General features: G+C 36.7%; 1 protein-coding gene across 1 annotated transcript in view; it reads right to left on the bottom strand.

Annotated features, from left to right (window-relative positions):
- The window catches only part of PDE11A (phosphodiesterase 11A), a gene marked incomplete at both ends in the record, with an annotated part of 132678 nt that overhangs the window by 109630 nt on the left and 3265 nt on the right, over nucleotides 1–19783 (bottom strand). The window contains one exon of the mRNA XM_080346496.1: nucleotides 5431–5589. Coding sequence (XP_080202622.1) covers nucleotides 5431–5589 — 159 coding nt within the window. The remainder of the gene's footprint in view (nucleotides 1–5430; nucleotides 5590–19783) is intronic.

The following is a 19783-nucleotide window of genomic DNA, read 5'->3' as shown; positions in this document are numbered from 1 at the left end:
GACTTTGAAATTGCTACCTGCCAGCATGACTTTATTTTCCACGAGTTTTTGCATGATAGGTTTAAATTAGTAGGTATAGCAGAACCCCTGCAAATCGTTCATTATCATAGACCCATACAGAATATCTTTAAGTCTTAACTAATATGGACCAAGAGCAGCATTTCAAGTTGGACAATTTAGAACCACAGGGCTGCTATTAAGAATGTAAGAAATAGAAATGTTGGAGCATGAGAGAAGCATATCTTCAAGTGCCTACAAACCAAACATACACCAGCTCAATCCTGATATCTGTATACATATATATTTCTTAATAAAATTATCTGTAGAGCACAGAACCCAATCCAGTTCTTCCTTCCCACTCCCAGGAGAGATCTCATTCAAACTACTTCTCTTCAGTAACTCAAGCAGGATTTAATTTGAACTGGCTGCCCTGGGTAGTTTCCCCACAGTTGATTCACTTATGCTGGCCAGGAGGACGTCAGAGACAGAGAGAAGGATGCCAGTTTAAGTGACAGTGGAGCTGCTGCTGCTGTTTTTGTTGAACCTCTGATAGAAGATTAGATTTGTTTTGGCACTGTATCTCAGAAGACGCTAAAGGGCACACAGTAATCTTAACTCCAGACTGTCAAGCTCTTGTTAGGCTGAGTTGCTACCAGTCCTGGAACAAGTATGACTCACCAAAACAGCACAAATACTTAAACGAATCTTCAGTATAGTACTGGAAACACATGCAAGGTGCATAGTTCATTTCAAGGGTTTGGATTTTAACCTTCCTACTTTGTGCAGATAAACTGGTGTCTTGTTTTGCAAGATATATGTAAAAGTATACCACCAGCTTATTTTTCCAAGAAGTTACCAATTACACAACATAATATAATCATAATGGCTGCTATACAAGAGTAATAAGGTATTCTGTTGTTTGTATCAAACTGGAAATCTCCAAAATCAGTCTGAAATCTCCGAAATCTCAGTCTGTTCAATGGAGTCACTGATGTTGCAGAGACAAGACACATGGTGAGACAGAACATTTTCTCTCATGCCAGGGGCTGTCAAGTCCAGTTTTGCACTTCAGCATTGAAATGGCTGAAACATCTCTTATAGCCAAAGGAAAAAAAAAAAAAGGCAGTGGGGAACAATAATTACATGTGGAAAATTTGCTTAGACTTGTTGTTAGTGCTGTGTTATTATCACAGTGGTCAGAGATGTAATAGAAAAACCTGAAAATTTGCTGTGAAAAACTAGAAAAAAACTTCAAAATCTAATAGTTCATTTTACATATTGCAAAGTATAAACTTGCTTACAGCTTGGGAGCATTAAAAACTCCTGAAATCGGAAATATTTTGTTTGTTGTTAATTTACCAAAAATAACTAAGAATACATAGAAATTATGCCAGCATCTACTTAATTCTAATTAAAAACATAATTTTTTGTTTCCCCACTGAATTAAGACAGTATTGCCCCCAACTGACGTTTCAATATACAATATAGTCTTGCAGCTTTGGAAAAAAACTAACATATTACTTTAATTGTTTAGCACAATACTAAGAGATGATAGACTAAGAAAGTAATCATCCCCCTGTACTCTGTGCTGGTGAGGCCATACCTTGAATATTATGTTCCGTTTTGGGCCCCTCGCTACAGAAAAGACGTTGAGGTGCTGGAGAGAGTTCAGAGAAGGGTAACAAAGCTGGTGAGGGGTCTGGAGCACAAGTTCTATGAGGAATAGCTGAGGCTGTTCAGCCTGGAGAAAAGGAGGCTGAGGGGAGACCTTATTGCTGTCCACAACTACCTGAAAGGAGGTTGTAGCATGGAGGGTGTTGGTCTCTTCTCCCAAGTGATAGAACAAGAGGAAATAGCATCAATTTGCACCAGGGGAGGTTGCAATTGGATATTGGGAAAAATTTCTTCATGGAAAGGGTTGTCAGGCATTGGAACAGGCTGCCCAGGGAAGTGGTGGAGTCACCATCCCTGGAGGTGTTTAAAAGGCATTTAGATGAGGTGCTTAGGGATGTGGTTTAGTGCCAGAGTTAGGTTATGGTTGGACTCAATGATCTTGAGGGTCTCTTCCAACCTAAAGGACTCTATGAAACAAGATTCAGACTTAAATGATACTGACATTTTCTTTGAGAGGGCTTGGGGGAGGAAGAGAAGAAGTAATTCACATTTTCATTTTCTAACCATTCTGAAATTGCTGATTATTGGAAATTGTAGCATCAACATAAAGCTTAACTTACATTTTTTGCCAGCTACTCATTAGGCTTTTCTGCACAAACCACCTCAGTACCTCAACAGATCTTTTATTTTGAAAAAGATTTCCCAGTTTTCACTTGCTGTCTTTCCTTGCAACCACTTCTGCTGATGTTACAATTAAAGAAAAACCCACATACCTGTTTGTTACTTCTGCAAGATGTTCTCCTGGAACAGTGTGCTCTCTTCCCAGAATTATATCATGATTTGGAAATTAGCAGCACATGAACTGCCAGGCCCCATTTAATCTAAGATCTATTACAGGGTATGATAATGGTTACATTCTAATTTTTCCATAAGCTCAATATGTGAGAACCCATTTAATATATTCTTGAAGAGTTCTAACATACAGGCTTATAACAGTGAATGACTAGCAAAAATAATAGAAAGATGACAAATTACAGGCATCTCGATGATTTTTATAAAATATTTAACAGTTAGTGAATGGAAGCAAACGCCACCACCTCAGTACTAGCATCAAATATTTATATTAATATGTTTATGTAACACAAAATTAACATGTACACAGTTTTGCTGGTCAAATGTATGATAACAAAATCCATGATAAAGACTGTATTTTAAACAAAATTCCCTTTACACAGAGAGTAGTAATAAAAAGCAGTGCAGAAAAAGCCTATTCTGAGAAGATCTCATTTTGTCTAATTTGTATTTGGCTACCCATTGTAGCATACACTAACAAGATTTGTATTGTATGCTAATATCAATATTGAACAACCAAGACTTTCAAGAATCAAATGTAATTCAGAAGCAAACTAATTGTTACGTAAGTTTTGGTAACTTACAAAGAAACAATTTAAGTACTGGGTCACTTCAGATGTCTGAAAAGGTAGCATCTGAAATTTGAGAACTACTTGTTAGTTGTTTAATCCAAACTAAATCACAAAACAGAATCATTTACAATGACACCTTGCAAAAACATATTAAAAGCTAATTTTTATGGAAAAAAGTTTATAAGCTCTCTGCAGAAGAAAAAAGTTGTCTTTAATGTGGTACTAGAATAACTGATACTGCCAGAGATTGGACCGTGACTTTCTTCTTTGTTATTCAACGCACATTTAGAAGAAAACATCTAACCAAAAAATGCCAGATATACATACACACTGCAATGAGTACTGTTCTTATAATTAATTTTTCTGTTTTATGAAATTACTAATACTGGTGGTGTGAAGAGTAACCATAGTTGACATACATTTTTTTTTTTAAAAGCTCACTCTACAGTACTACATGTATCTGGGGAGCTGAGTTATCTGTATTGTTAGTCTGTCAATCTATAAGCTTTGTTACTGTTGGCCTAATTTAGTCTCCACTCCTTTTATTTGTATTTTAAAGACTGTAATCCAAACATGTCTAGTTTTTCAACTGGGATCCAAATTACTAAGTCTTGAAGAGAATCTGAAGCTTGAAGCTTAACAAGAAGTTAAAAAGTAGCTCAAGAGCACATCAGATCACAATATAATGTTGAAACAGATTTAGGAAAAGCACCAAAAACAAACAGTGGTACATGGTAAACAAGCTGCTTTTCACTTGTAAGCAGGTGTTGCTAAGAATAACTGCTAGAAGACATCCACTTGATAGTAAAGGTGTGCTATGCTAAATAATGAAACTATAATGAAATATTTGCTTATAACTTTTCTGTTGGAAGACATCTGATAACAAATACAAGGTATAAAAATAATCAGTACTCCTTTTTACTCTCTCAGCTTCAATGCACCTACTTGTTAATATTTCACTTGGCAAAGATTTCACCACCTGGACTGCAAAAGGTTCCTTCACATTCTAACATTTCAAAAAGGCAATCAATTTTTAATTACTCCCATTGCACAGTGAACCAGAGTATGATGCTATTAACAGACATAATTCATATAAAGATTCTTATTCTCACCAAACATTTGTTTCCAACTATGAAATGGTTATGCACAATGCTCTAATTGTATTGCTGTAAGTATATAACAAGTAAAAATAATAATGTAAGAGCAACTTCAAGTAGTATTCAAAAACACAATTACTATGGTTATGTGGAAGAAGAGTTTGATTTGTGCAATAATTCACAGCCTTTATAAACCATTGTAAGTTTAGCTTTATAATGTATTTTGTTCATGTCAATCTATCTTGATTGTCAAAGTCATCTCCATCTATTGAGATGAAGCAATGAGACAAGATTTTTCCCTTCCAATAGGCATTTGTCAAGACAAAAGGCTTGACAGCTTTTTGTCATAGCACAGACATGTCAACACATATGTAATACACCAACAATGGCTCTGCATCAAATATTGACTGCTTTTGAATCATCACAAAGAGCTTTTGGGGGCAAAGTCTGCCTCTAACTACAATGCCACAAAAGTTAAATTCAATGCTATTTTAATACACAGAAACATAATTCACTATTACATGCGTAAAGGAGACTCCATTTCTCTTTCCTGGGCAGAGAAAGTTGCTGTTCTGTTCCTCCACAGCTTGCTGCCCTCTACCATTCTTTTCCCCAGTCATCTTTTGTCTTCACACACATTTCCTTCCACACTGTGATATCCATCTGCCTTCAAATGCACCATTTCCTATCCTCCCCACTTTCTTAAATTGTGGCTCCCTCTAGTCTCCTGCCTTTTAAGCTCAGCTCACTTTACTCTCCAAATTTCATTTCACATATACACCTAGTGTCCCCTCTCTGTCCTTTAGACATTATGCTATTCTAAAATATAGCAGACTTGCAAAAGTCATATATGCATGATCTCCTCTAAAATAAAGTTCTCGTGCATGTGCTACAGGCATTTATCCCACAGAGAGCACTAAGAAAAAGTGGTGATTTTTGAAGTTGGCAAGGTTAGGAGTGTCTCTGATAGTCTTCCCCATCATGAACTTATTCTTACCTGTAAGTTCTCAAAATTAAAAGAGTCATCCTATTAAGACCTACTACATGAAAAAAAGTTTACATAAGATTTACAGACCATTAAGTTGAAGTTTCAGGCACAAGGTCCCCCATATTTATGGAACAGATACATGTTTTATGTTGAGAAAAACAGAAATGTATATTTTATATTAAGCACTTCTAAAAAAACATCATTAACACAAGAGCTGTGTCATTTACTTATTTGGATTAAGTATCTTTAGAAGACTCTGAGTTACAAAAGACATCTTTTAAAACCACAAAAGTAAAGGTTATCTTACTTTTTCATCATCATCCGAAAAAGGGGCACCTCCAGGAGTCTTATTTATTGCTTGGGCAACACCAATAATCTCTCCATCACTGTTCCTTATGGGCATGCACAAGAGTGACTTTGTCTTGTATCCAGTCAGCTTGTCAATCTCATCATTAAAGCGGCGATCCTTCAAAAGCAAACAAGGAAGCATTAACACACATGTGGTACATCTAAGCTTTCTACAGGAAAAGTACTTTATTTTTGCAATGTCTCATACAGTATTTTCAGTATTATGTTGCTGTTTCTCTGTTATTACCCCACTCTTTATTAGCTGTTTTTCCTCAGTTAAGATATTATGCTTAGAAAAAGTATAACCACTACAAGGTTTATTACATAACTGTATTCCCTGGAGTCCCACATTGATACCTCAATTAGAAAAATGACCTACCTAAAGGATTGCTACCAAGCAGCAGATGTTGTGGTTTGAATGAAACTATAACAAGCCGCAAGGAGTGCTATGTCACTTTAGTTGAGAACACAGTGGAGGAGGGTGAGCCACACAGGTCTGGTATATACTCATTTCTAGACTTTCTGTCTAGGAAGTCACCATGTCTACCCCAACATAGAGCAAGGGTGTCCATTAGCTGTATACAGCATGGACAGCTGCAAAATGTAAAACATGGAGCATATCAGCATGCCACTATATATCCATCTGAAGTCTTTGCCCATTTTCCACAAGCCCATGGCAGTTCAATTTGATCAGTGATCAAGCTGTTCTGCTGATCTGTACTTACTCTTTACTGCAGGATACTTGCACCAAACAAAAGAGCTTCTGAATTTTCTTGTGCATCATCAGTTACAGGTTATACACCACCTTCTAACTCGTACGTGAGAAATACCAGCAAGAATCAGTTTCAGACAGAAATGCTATGTAAAGCTGCAACACTTTTTTTGTCAGACACTACATCAACTATTAAACAATGAAAGATTTCACGGAGATTGTCCCACCTTACTAACATTCAACTAAATCATTGTACAGCATGCTGGAAATGTGTAGGCAAATACATGGGTAGTCCAAAAGTTCCTAAAATACAGTATGTATCAAACCAGAGTACTTTTTTCATTAATCTGTAGTGCTCCAAGGGGCAAAATTAACACCACAATGCACTAATGTTGACAGAGCAGAGCAAGTGAACCTCCACAATAAAAGTTTACCCTTAACCTTTACATGGAAAGTAGCAATTATGTATTCAATAATTTTGCAGGTATAATTTCTTGTGGTTTTGTTTATTTTCAAATTTTGCTGGCAAAGAATTGTATCTAATATCATCAAGTTGTTTTTAATTGTTGTTACATAGAATTTTAGGCATTATTATTTAATAATATCCACTTGCATTTCTTTTTTGAACATGTTAATGCATAATTAACTATGACAATTTTTAGCTATTTTCACTAATGCATATATAAAATGTCTAAATTATTAAGTATGCAGCGTAATCCTACTGATCATGCAACTTTTTAAAAGCATGTACTTAAAAAAAAAATACAGAACACGTGCTGTGAGCATAAAGACTCCTCTTACAATAACAATATGGAAATCTCTTACAACCAAATAAAAATGTTTATAACATATCTCATTGAAGAGTAAAAATACTAACAACAAGATGCTCTTTGAAATAACAGCAGCAAGTATTTTGTTATTTTAAAATTTTTCTAAGACAATGAATATGCCTAAGGTTACACATGTTTATTGAGGGACATTCATATGAAATAAGTGCTTGCATCACATTCAAAGAGTAATTTGCTTTTCAACATAAGATACAAATCTGCTACTAAAATTGCTTCATACTTCTCATCATTCCTGTTCTATGTGGGGTCATAGCCCTGCACATAAAATCTAGTTCTATCCCCAAAGCTATTCATGTACTAAAATCTTAGTAGCATAGCACTGCTAATGCCAATACATCAAAAAAATCACTTAAATTGCATTTAGACAGTTCTTATTTCAGATTTGAAACACACTTCAGGGGTAACTGACAACATTTTACACTAAAGCACCAGAAGTAGTGTCAGAGCCTCATGTCTTAGTGAAAACCCAGGTGCCTTCATATTTATTACATTCTGAATTTCCTATACTGTAAAAGATTATAAACTACCATCTTCAAAAACATAATTAGTAGTGAAAAAATACACACAGGGTGGTAACACTACATATTGAGATAAAATTAAATTTGATCATCCTTCAAAAAAAAATAATGCCATCACTTTATAGAACACTGCTACTGAATGATACCCAGCAAAGACTGATCCCTCGTGTTAGTACCACAAACATACACACACTCTTACGCTAGGCCATACCACCACTTCACATCTATATTTAATAGACCCTCATGATTTCTCTGTCAAGTAGATGGAGACTTTTTGTCCCCACTCCTGTCTGTTGCACTTTAAATTTTCTAACCCAAATATGACTTATATAGGCTAGTATTCCAATAGAATACAAATGCTTTTTCAAAGTAGTAAAATAAAACCTCATTTCTTTCTGGAAAATTCAGTACAAGAACGTCTCTATTTAAAAAAAAAGCTCCCCCACATACCAGTATAATTCTCAGCATATAGCTTAGCTAAAGACATGACTCAAGGAATATACTGTTTGGATTTGCAGTTTGTTTAACCTTCTTCTGCAGGATACATGGAGAAAGACTACCATATATACAAACAGAAGAGTTTAAAACATATTAAATATATTTTCATATTACTTTCTAGGCTTGCTAGAATAGTAAAAGGAGCTTACAGTACTTTTGATCATGAAACAATCTGAAGCTTTTCTTAAATACATTAATATTAGTAGTATGCAAACAACTAAAAACAAAATTCAAATCTTAGCAGAAAATTACTTTCAATATAGATTGACAAAAACTAAAGGAAACTGGATTAAACATTGGTCATTTATTTACGTGGCAGTGTGCAGAAGTGGATTCTCTGGAACAGGACAACTCCAAGTGCAGATCACAAAGGGACTCAAAGGAGGCCGCAAAGTTCAGAAGAGGTGGCACTAAGAACATCTTTGTTCATCTTGTCTTCACCAGCACCCCTATCAGCCAGAGGGAATTACTGCTGTTTGCTGGCAGCAGCTCTGTTCCTCCAGGGTGAAGTTAGCATTTATGCTGCAGACAATCCTCACAGCCAGTTCTGACTCCCCTAACATGAGGGAACTGAACTGTTCTACAAAAATAAGCAAAAGTTTTGTTTTCAAGAGTTCAGACAGTATTGATTGTGAAACAATGTCCATACTTGTCTCAAGTGATTAAAACAATTCATACAGCCCTTAACCTAATAAGAGTTGATTGTGATGAGGAAGAGATAAGGCATTATACGTTTACTAATGCTAAAAACTGACAGATTTTTTTTTCCTCTGGCAAATTTATTTCTATTTTTATTTCCTTGTTGTGAATTGCAGATGCTACAGAAATAGACTTTTTTAGTCACCTAAAGAAAGACATGATTTAGAAATGCTCTGTACTTACTCATCATAAAGATTAAACAAATTCATCTGGCTATTTTATTACATGTTGCAAGTTCACATACCTTTCAGGCACAAGGAATTAATATCAATTGTGGTGCTTGTATACAGTTTATAGTGCTCTTCTGCAACAGAATACCAAGCTCTTAGTTCTTTATTACACTATTTTCTTTTGTTTTGTTTTAATTCTATAACTTCATTAGGAGCTGTTCTTCCTTAGACCTATTGCTGCCTCTGGAGTGTATTAAACAGTCTTTCCCTCCATAAAGACTAGATTACTAATATACCATCTTTGATAAGGCTTTGATGAGATTCCCTTGAATTATTTGTGCCTAACAACTTCCTTAGGAGAACCAGAACCCCTGTGATGAATGATTTTTAATAATGGCATCAAGGGTCTAGACCTGCCTGATCTTGTGATCTTTCCACATGCTTCTGAACACTTACATCAGCTTGCATAGAAGCCAAACTGTTCTGCACTGTAGAGAATCCTGCTTAGAAAGAGATGTTTTTTCTACAATAGAAGAAATGGAAATGCAGTGCAATTATCACACAGTAGGCTTCACCAACAAATTATACATTATTTCCTTAACTACATCTTGGTAATGTCTGAACTACTATTTTGAATTAGCAATTTTTACTAAAATACTTGTAATATGCTTTCTGTTACTGAAGAGACAGTCCCTGCTCTACTAATTTCCTTCAACGCAAAACAGAGTACATGGGGAAACACCAAAATGTCACCATGCCTCGATTAGTAATATTGCTGTTGATTTACATCTTGTGGGCCTTATAACAAAAATAAACCTTCAAAAGGAAGTTTAACTGAAAAAGGACAGTTGTTGGACAGACCAAAAGCAGGTTGCAATTTGTTTGTCAGGGACAAAAATTAACAAGGTGTATTCATGTTTTTCTGAAAGTTTCTTTTGTTTAGGTAACAAGGTTCACTGTAGTGGGTATTTTAATTTAATTGTAATTTACAATCTTGAGAATATGTAGTCATTGCCTTTCCAACAGGCCTCAAGATTGATACACAAAGTTTTGTTTGACCTGCACTGGATGGTGGCACACAGCACAGGGGTTTGTGAAGCTGTCTGAGTTGGATAAATATGGTACAGCTGTGAGTGTTAGGAACAGATTTAATGGTGAGCTGTCAGTCCTGTGTTCCTTAATGGATACTATGGAGAACCACACACACAGGAGGGATTGGTAATCTGGAAAGTGTTTTTAAAGTACAACTCATTCCTGCCATATTGCTTCTCTGTTCAAGTGGACTTTGGAAGTTTCTTGTTTGTACCTCTTGCTGGGATTTCTACACTAGGAGGAAGGAAGCACAGGGCTCCTGGAGCAATCAGCCAGCCTTAGTCCCAGAAGCAGGCCATCCTGAGATGCAACAAAATGCTTTGGTCTTCCTGCCATCTGATATCAGATTATCCACCTACGACAGAGAACTGGGACTACCTTTATCAGAAGGGTATTACATCTCTGGAGCAGGGATTAAAGGTACAGTAAGCACAGCATTGGGAAATTAATGCATTTAACTGGAAAAATTAGACATTTGAGGCTAACCCCAACAAGAACTCAGTAAACATTTTAAATCATCAAGATGTGAAGTGTAACTCTATCCCTAACCTTCTGTGGAAAAGCAGGCAAGAATTTTATTTTGGTAACATTTGGAAAGTGATTAGGAAAGATACAGAGAAGAAAAACCACTATTTCTGGCAACATTAACATAGTTGCATCATGCAATATACACATAAAAAAACCTGGATGACTTGTATGATGTCCCAAACCTCTTTTATCCCCACACCCCCTTCTTTCATCCCTTATAGTCATAATAGGATGTATGTCACAGGATCTAGCAGAGAGGTTTTAGTGGTTTTAACAGCATCAATAAAAACCTCAATGCCCAAGTGTGAACTGTGAAGGCTGAGAAGCTTGTAAAAGATTTATGTCTACCTCTCCTCACAGGGCAGCAACCTTGAGCAAGGAAGCCTGTTTAGCAGCTGATAACAAAGCTGCTAGGTCAGAGAGAAGTCCTCTGTGAAACTGCAAACACTTAGAGAAAGAAACCGCATTATCCCACATGTTAGAACAGTCTGCAACATAATAGGGTCCTCATCTGCGCCAGGCTTCTGGCTAGAAAGGAGCATCAATGTTGATGACACCAATTGCAGCACTTGTTTAAGATTCTTTTACAATCAAGACTTCTATTCAGAAGTTAAGGACACACCAGATACAAGATATTCTTTTGAGAGAGACTTCACCATAATTGTACTGCCAGTATTTTCATGCAAGAACAGTAAAGAATTACAAGTAAAGTCTTCCACTGATGGCTTAAAACATTACTAAAACCAAACATAGTTGGTTTTACTGCTTTAGTTTCATATAATAATATTTCTAGATGTCAGAGACATCCAAAGTATGAAGACCAAGGCACTTTTAATTAGAATTTCAGAACTGCCAACAAGGAACAGTTATTCTGTAGGCTACACTTCACTCTTGTCTCAAGTTATTTATCATTTGTAAATTCTTCTTTGGGAAAATATCACCTTGTAAAATGTGATATTCAATCAAGACAAGACACCACAGAGAACAGGCTCAATTCATCAATCCAAGCAGTGATATTTCAGCTGCCTGTGCAGTGACACTGCTATCCTGGTTCTCTATGGACATCAAATTTAAGAAGTGTCAATAAATGAGAAAAGAGAAACATCTTGATGCTTTTATTCTATACAAGACCAGATTAAGGTACACACAGTTTGTTGGGGGTTTTTTTTGTTTGTGTGGGTTGTTTTTGCTTTGCTGTTTTGTTTTGTTTTTTCTAGGGTTCTGGGGTCATAAATTGTTATCAGAATCCCAACTTTCATTTAAAAAAATCCCTGTAAATGAGAATTACATTAAAAGTGGGATTTGAAACTAATCTAGAACATAAGGATCAGAAGTGCTAGAGCCTGGAACAGCAGTTGTAAGCAGCATGAATTCTTATCAGTGAAATGATACATTCAAATTTACTTTTCTAGATCATATGAGCTAAAACCTAAAAATATTAACCATGCTTACAAGCTCTCACACCATAATATACACATTATCTTGATTTACTTGAGGCTTCAGGCAATTTAAATTAGGACCTTATGAAATCAACTTGATGATCTTAAGTGTCTCTTCCAACCAAAATGACCCTATGAAAGGTTGTTGTTAGAGGAAAATGTTTAAAAAAATATGTTGCCCTGTAGTCTAATGGTGCCTGAGTGTCTTGGGGACCCAGAGTTGGTGGGTGAGTTACTCCCAGTCTTGGACCAACCCTGAGTTCATTATGAAATAGAGTTAATTAAAATTTATGTCTGAGGCATATTTCTATTGCACCAAAACCACAAAAGCTTTAATTTTTATTCCCCATGAGGGTGGTGAGGCACTGGAACAGGCTGCCCAGAGAAGCTGTGGATGCCCCATCCCTGGAGTGTTCAAGGCCAGGCTGGACAGGGCTTTGAGCAACCTGGTCTAGTCAAAGTTGTCCCTGCCCATGGCAGAGGGGTTGGAACGACATAATCCTTGAGGTCCCTCCCAACCCAAACAGTTCTATGATTCTATGAAATAAAGCCCATGACCTATATGTCAAGCCCTCTAGATGAACCTCTTTAATTATAACATTAGTTTGTAAATCTGACTATAAGCACTATACAGATACTGAGCAAGGACTGAAAAAAAAAGTCAAACCGGCTGTAATACTGATAGAAGTGGCAAACAAAAGAAAAACCCCTTAAGGATACAATCCTCTTCTCTTTGATATCAAAAGAGAATTGATTATGGATCTGAGGTCACTAAATAACAATCATTGATTGTGATTAAACCTGAACAGGTACATTTAGAGGAGGACCACACAAAATAATCCATGCTGACCATTAAAAGTCACTACTTCTATCACTTACTAAAAGAATCTACATGTTTCCAATTAAAAAAAACCCCTCAAAATTCTAAGAACATGCACTACTCCACAAAAGGCCACAGAGGGTCTCTGAAACTCCCCATGAAACAGTCAAAACAAGTATTTTGTACTTGTTTTGTCTTACTTCAATCTACGTTTCTTCTTTCCTCAAGACATTTGAAGTAACAGAATAGGTTATGTTAGAAATTAAAACAGTTTTAACTTCTGAGCAAACTTTCACCAACTGCATTTCAGTGTTGATTTTGAGTAGGTGGTTCATACATTGTTAGAAAAAGTACAGATGAGTGTGGGTTTTTTGTTTGCTTTTAAACATAGGATAGCTCTTTTAACCTGGAAAGAAAATATATACGTTTCTATCCTTATCAAAGCTAGTTCAATTTATGGGAGTATTATTTGCGTGATCTATAACAGAAAAAGTATAACCCTAAACCAAGCTATCTAAGTGTCAAATAACAATGGAGGATAAAACCTGCTTGGACACTGTTTTCCTTCTCCAAAGTCTAAGGAGAAAATGTTTAATGAAATAGACTGAGTGACTTGGACAAAGCCGACAGCCACAAGGAAAAGCTATTTCTGAATTTTATGATTTGAAAATACTGCTTTTTAGTCAAACAGAAAAGAATACCACAAGAGGTTTTCAATTAACAGGCCCAACCTACTATATTGGGCAGTTTACTGCATAGTGGTTTTTTCCTTTGGAAGGGCTCAAGAAAAAAAGAAAACTTGCAGCAAAAATTCTTTCACTCTACCGTAGTTAAAATATTGATTGAGTCAGCCAAGTTGTATGAACAAATAGGTAATAAAAGTAGTATGTTTGACAGCATTGTTAACCCAAGTATTACTGTACTACCAAACTGCATGCTGCATGGGATAGGCAAACTTGATTGATGTACTTTTGATTGACTTTATAGGAAGCCATACTGCAGGAGCCACTACATTTACAGAAGAAATTTAAGCTAGAAGAGACCTATTCAATTTCTTAATCATACTTCCTATGAGTATATAATACAAAAACTTTTACAGAAAACGGAAAGAGCAATGCAAAAAGACAGCAAGTTGCCTAGATTCAAAGCATAAAGTTAAAAAAATCTAAATACAAATAAAAAAATTAAGGCATCCAGTCTGTTCCAGATACTCTTCTCTAAAAATCACATATGGTATAAATTACACTGCGCATAAACAAGAAGCAGGAATCAAGTACTAAACCACTACAGTAGATATAGGAAAAAACCTTGCAGAGAAGAATCCTGCACACAAAAAATAATAAAGCAATCTCTGAAAAGTTTGCTGCAGCTATTGCTGTCATCTCCCCCCAGATGCCTAAAGCCCCAGAGACAAAGGCAGCAGGAGAACTAACTAGTACCATTCGCCAGCATTTCAAACCTAATTCTCCCAAGTAAATAAGCACACAGTCCAGTTATGACTATTTATAGAGCAACAGCAATATTTCTTATAAGATAAAACAAATAAAGCCGATAAGAATGTGCAAGACAGCTTAGCAAACTCTATTTTTTCACTCCCAAAACAATTATTTAAAAAGTAGAGAACATTGAGCCTCAAAAAGTATTAATCTCCAGATTTAAAACTAAAAAAAAAAAACAAAAAACAAACAAGTGTTCATTTGCAATGATGCAATACTAGAGGTGGTTCTTTATGGTGTGGGTTTTAGTTTTTGTTGTTTGGTTTTCTGTTTGTGTGTTTTTTTGTTTTGTGGGTTTTGTTTTTTAATGTCAGTTGTTTGGGACTTTTTTTATATTGGTGGGACTGTATTTTATCATTTATGTCCTTTTCTGACCACTGTTTCATTCGTTAGTTAGACCATGGACATAAGTAACAATGCATGTTGGCTATTTATGACTGGCACAAAACTAATGGGGAAAAAAATAGTATAGATTCACTTCCCTACACAGGAATAAATAACTTTGTAAGCACTAGCAAGTTTGCAGACATGACTGCCAAGCTAATAAACATAATTACATTTCATGCCTCATAGCCAGAGCTGATCAACAGCAGGGATCAGGAAATATTTCTCTGTAGCACATTACCCAGATCCATCACATAAGGTTTTTGTTTTCTTCCCTCAAAGCAAATTCCTGTTAGATCACCAATAGCACAACAGTAAATCAAGTTGTGGTCTTATCTATGGTAGCTTCTGTGCACTTCTGCTCTGCCCATATCATTAAACAAAGAAAAGTTTACAAAGAAAAATATTTTTCCTCCTATTTTAAATATTTAGAGATCACATGACCACTGTTTACTCCATCAGTGGCTCACTGTGGCCTTCTGTACCTGACCTGACTGACACCCCTCTGAGAGCCAACAACAACCATGTCCGCATGCCCATTTCATTCCAACCTTGCATTGAGCCAGGTGCTAGTGCTGGTCTCCTAAATATTAATGATTACTTTTATATAATATAAAGCCACTCACAGGGTGGCTTCCAAAAAAAAAAACTGGTACTCTTCTGAACAAAGAAACCAGCAAGACTCCAGCATGTTTCAACAGACATCTGTGCATGTGTTCACAGCTGCAGGTAATTCCTCAGGTGAGCAACACATGGCTTTAAGTATTACAGAGGCAGTATAATAAGATTCTTGAATAATAAATTGAGAAGATCTTATTCTGACAAAGCAGTAGTGTTATTAACTAAGCCACGTTCATTTTTAAACACGCACAGTAGAGTCATTAAGCTCGGACTGCACATGGTTGCTACTACGCTGTTAACACACAGCTCTGGTGAGCCATTTGCTTCAGTTGTTTGTATTTCATAGTTTGTCAATAGGGTTGTTTTACAGAAGTAAAACCAAATTAACTTGCATAATGATCTATGTGTGCTTGTTTATTAATTTCATTATTCTACAGAATAACTACACAACAGCATACAACTGTAAATAAACAAAATGAAACATCCATTTGTTTCCAAAAATTGAAAATCAATCAAAGAGAACAGCAAAATCCATTACCAAGCAAAACTACAGCTTTACTCAGTCTTGCCTTTGTAAAAGGCTTTCAGCTAAAATCTGAAAGCGCTAGTCCTTCAGTACTTTCTCAGTCACTGATCTGCTCTAATCATATATATATACACACATATATATATATATTTTTCTTCTTCTCACAAGGAAGTTAAAGGCCACAGAGGCATCAGTTTCACAAGGAAGTTTCATAAGTGTCTAAGGAAAAAAAAGATGAGTAACTGTTTTCTTCACACAGATAAACTGAGCAAGTAATAAACTAGTTAAAGTTCATGAGCTTGACAGAACATGAGCTTGCAGGGGGGCAGAAAAAACACCCCAGGTCTCCAAAAGGCTTCTCCCACTCAAGTCAGCTACAGGGGCAGAGCTGGGGGGTCAGGCCTTACAGTCACCCCTTTTTGAGAAAACAAATGTGCCAGTCTACTGAGCACTTGCTCTGTAAGGCAACTGAAAAAGTGAGCCAGCTAGATTTTTATTGTTAGTACTAAAAAAAAATTAAAATTATACAACAAAATTACTAACCTGTTAATGCTTTGAAGTCCTCCATACTCATATTTGCCTGGGAGCCTACAGTGATACTGAGCACCCCCTTATACCAGCACTGCAACAAAGCAGCACAATATCCTTCAGTGCTGATTTAAAGTGTGGAAGCCCCATAAAATGGCTGATAATTACCCAACAGATCCAGTGAGAAACAGAGACAACTCATTACACATGGGTATGGTCAAACTCCTCCCCTCTGCCCCCAAGCCCTTCATCACCCCACTGCTCCTACTGCAAGAACTTGTGTCAAACAAGTCCCACCTGGGCACCATGTGCACAGCCACCACCAGCCCAGCTGCTCTTCATTTCAAAGTGATGAGGCAGACACTGCAGGCTCATCTGGGGCAGCAAACAGGTGTTGTACAGCCCTGGAGGATCGGCCACTGCCCACCTGGACAGTGGGGTAACCTTGCCTACCCCACATAAGGATGGAGAGGAGTGTGTGTTCCTTCACAATACTTGTAGCATACAGTGTTGTGCAGCCCTGTCTGTCCTGGTGATCCGCTTGAGCCTAGATGCACAAAGCTGCATGTGAGCCCTCAAGTGGCTTTGGACATGTGCCCTTCTGCATAGCCCTGGCATCTACCAGGAGCTCCTGCCCCTGGTGGACATCTCCAAGGTGAAAAGTGATGCTGTGACCCAGGGAGGGCTTAAGACATTTTACACGTCAATCAGAAAGGGTTCCATGAGAAGATTTATTTATGCAGAAAGGGAGGTGACAGGAGGTGAGGAGACCTTCTCAGCTGCTGCCCCAAGGGCTCTGCTGTGGAGATGCCAGTAGGGTGCTGCCTCCTGTGGGGACAGCCCTCTCTCCTGGGCCAGCATTGCTGTGACAAGAAGGATGTGTTTGCTTCTGCTGGGCAGCAGATTCAGGGATAATTACAACATTCCTTCACCAATTTACTGACTTGTACTTGCGGTTTCAAGTTTTCCCAAATTTTGCAAGATGGGCTGGAGCATCCTTTTGCGGGAAGTGCATTAGAGCAGTTTAGTTCTTTACTGTTGTAATTATCTGCTGCATTCCCCATGATACTTCCTAGTCATGTTTAATGCACAGCAAAAAATGTTTTTATTCATTTTTTTCTGCATTACATGAAATTTTTCAAAATTATTGTTGATTCTGCTTGCCAGGTTTTATGTTCTCTGCTCTCTAAAGAGCAACCTCTGTCCTTGTTAAGAAACAGCACTGAAATAAATATGGCCATTGGTGCCAGCTGCTCAAGCACTGCTGGATGAAACAGCACCTAAGTGCTTCCCATTTGTAGAACTAAACTTCCCAGGACCAGGGGTTTTAATAGTTTAACTGCTCTTTAAAATTGAAAGAGACACACTGTTAATATTGATGCTAACAAACAGCTATGCTGTGTGATGAAACGTGGCTCCCACCTGTTAGTGACGTTCTCTACCAAGAGCCTGTCCCCCACAGGGGCTCCAGGCTGTCAGCTCTGCACCCACCAGCAGCGACCCTGTACAGCTGCCCTGGCACAGCAGGGGATAATGAACCCTCACAGCTCACTCGGGGGAGCTGACAAAAATCTATGCCTGTACCTGAGTGCTTAAGGATGTTTAAAACTCACTGTGAAGGCTTGGGTATGCACTAGTTGCATTACACTTGGCCTAAACTTGCATTACACTTGGCCTAAACTTGAAAGAGGCAAGATGACAGTCCAGAACAAAGAGAGCTCAATTTTTCTTCTGTTTTGCTTGATTTTCAGTTCCAGTAATATGGTTAAATTTTCTTTTTTAAGGACTTGAGCTGTACTCAAAGATAATTTCTGATCATCTTTTTTGGCACTCTCTCTAACTTATAAAACCACGTCTTAGCATGACTCCATTTAGTATTTCTCCTCTCTTTGCTCCTCATTTTATTAAACAATCCATCTGGTAAGCCATTTTTTTCTTCTGTCTTTTAAATATACTTTTAAAATTGCGAATTTAACATAAAGTGTACAGAAACTGGTTTTTTTTCAGCTGACACTGGCAAATGGCAGAAGATATTTTTCACTGCCTTCTGATGTATGCTTACTATTCTAACAAGTAAGACTTTTTTTCACTAGTTAAAAGGAGTTGGGATGCTCTTAAATTATCCCCCAACTTTTGCACATGTGAAAGTACAATAATAAGCAAGCTTGTGATTTATATTATTTAAATACTGCTCTAAAAGGTGGTACAAAATTGAAGTGATCAATTATTTCAGCTAAACATCATAGACAGCCTTGAGAAGAAGGAATGACATGAAAAAATCCATAGCTTTAAATAGGAAAAAACATAAATTTTTAAACAACACCTAAGAACTGCATATAAAGGTTTAATGGCCTCTGCCTGTGTTCTTACAATACGCTTAATAATCTTTATACATGAATGCAAAAGCTACATCTATGATCTGTTAAAAGGAGCATCAAAGGACATTTAGATCCCAAATTTCTTTGCCAGCATGATGAGAATCTTCCAACATGCGTGCTGAAGATATAGTGCATTATTCATATAAGAATAAGGAGTCAGAAATGCTTCCCAAAATTAACATGGGACGACTCAAGACCTTATTTTAAAACTTAAACTGACTAGGAGTTTGATTTACATGCCAACTGGATTACTTCCAGGAGAAAGTTTTAGACTGGTTTCAAAATGCAAAGAAAGTCTCCATCTCAAATCTTCTGTAGTGCTAACTCTTACAGGTCGGATCATATATTTTGCAAACTGTTATAATTATAACCTCACTTTCATTGCCTGATGTGGTAATGTAATAAATAAAACTTTCTAACATCATGAACGAAATTCTGCAACTTTTCAATCAGTCATGTAACATTCACCTAAACTTTCCCAAAAACTAAGTATTTGTCAAATTCTCTGATGCTGTGAACCTCCAAGAAGTTTGTTCAGTCACTGTTGAACTTCATAAATCAAATTACCATGAGATGTTATATATATATTGTGTGTTATTAAAATAATACATAATATTAATTTGAAATCTTGTATCTAAGTATGCTTATTGAATTAAGAAAGATTGTTTACGTGAACAGGTTTCGAAAGTCAGATTCAACAACAGCAATAATCAACTGGATCAGAGAAAAGCCTCAGACTATTATTTGATTTCATTTTTTAGTATTTTTTTTTCTCTTTAGAAAAAGAAATATGTAATTGAAATCTTATACTATCTCTGAAAATGACACTAAAACTCATATTTCCTAAACTAATCAATCTGTGTATGGGCAGAGGAGACTGCTTACGTAAAGCACATTACATGACATGACAGGATTGAAATGCAGTGTTGATTGCACTGAAGTCCCATTAATGTCAGCGGCAGCTGACAATACAAGCAGGCAACCCAATTTGTATTTGACAGTAGAATTCCGACTGGTATTTGATCAGGCTCTGAAAAATAAAGATGATTGGATGA

This window comes from Nesoenas mayeri, assembly GCF_963082525.1.
Source record: "Nesoenas mayeri genome assembly, chromosome: 6".
Lineage (NCBI taxonomy): Eukaryota > Metazoa > Chordata > Aves > Columbiformes > Columbidae > Nesoenas > Nesoenas mayeri.
This window is presented reverse-complemented; position numbering and strand designations above follow the sequence as displayed.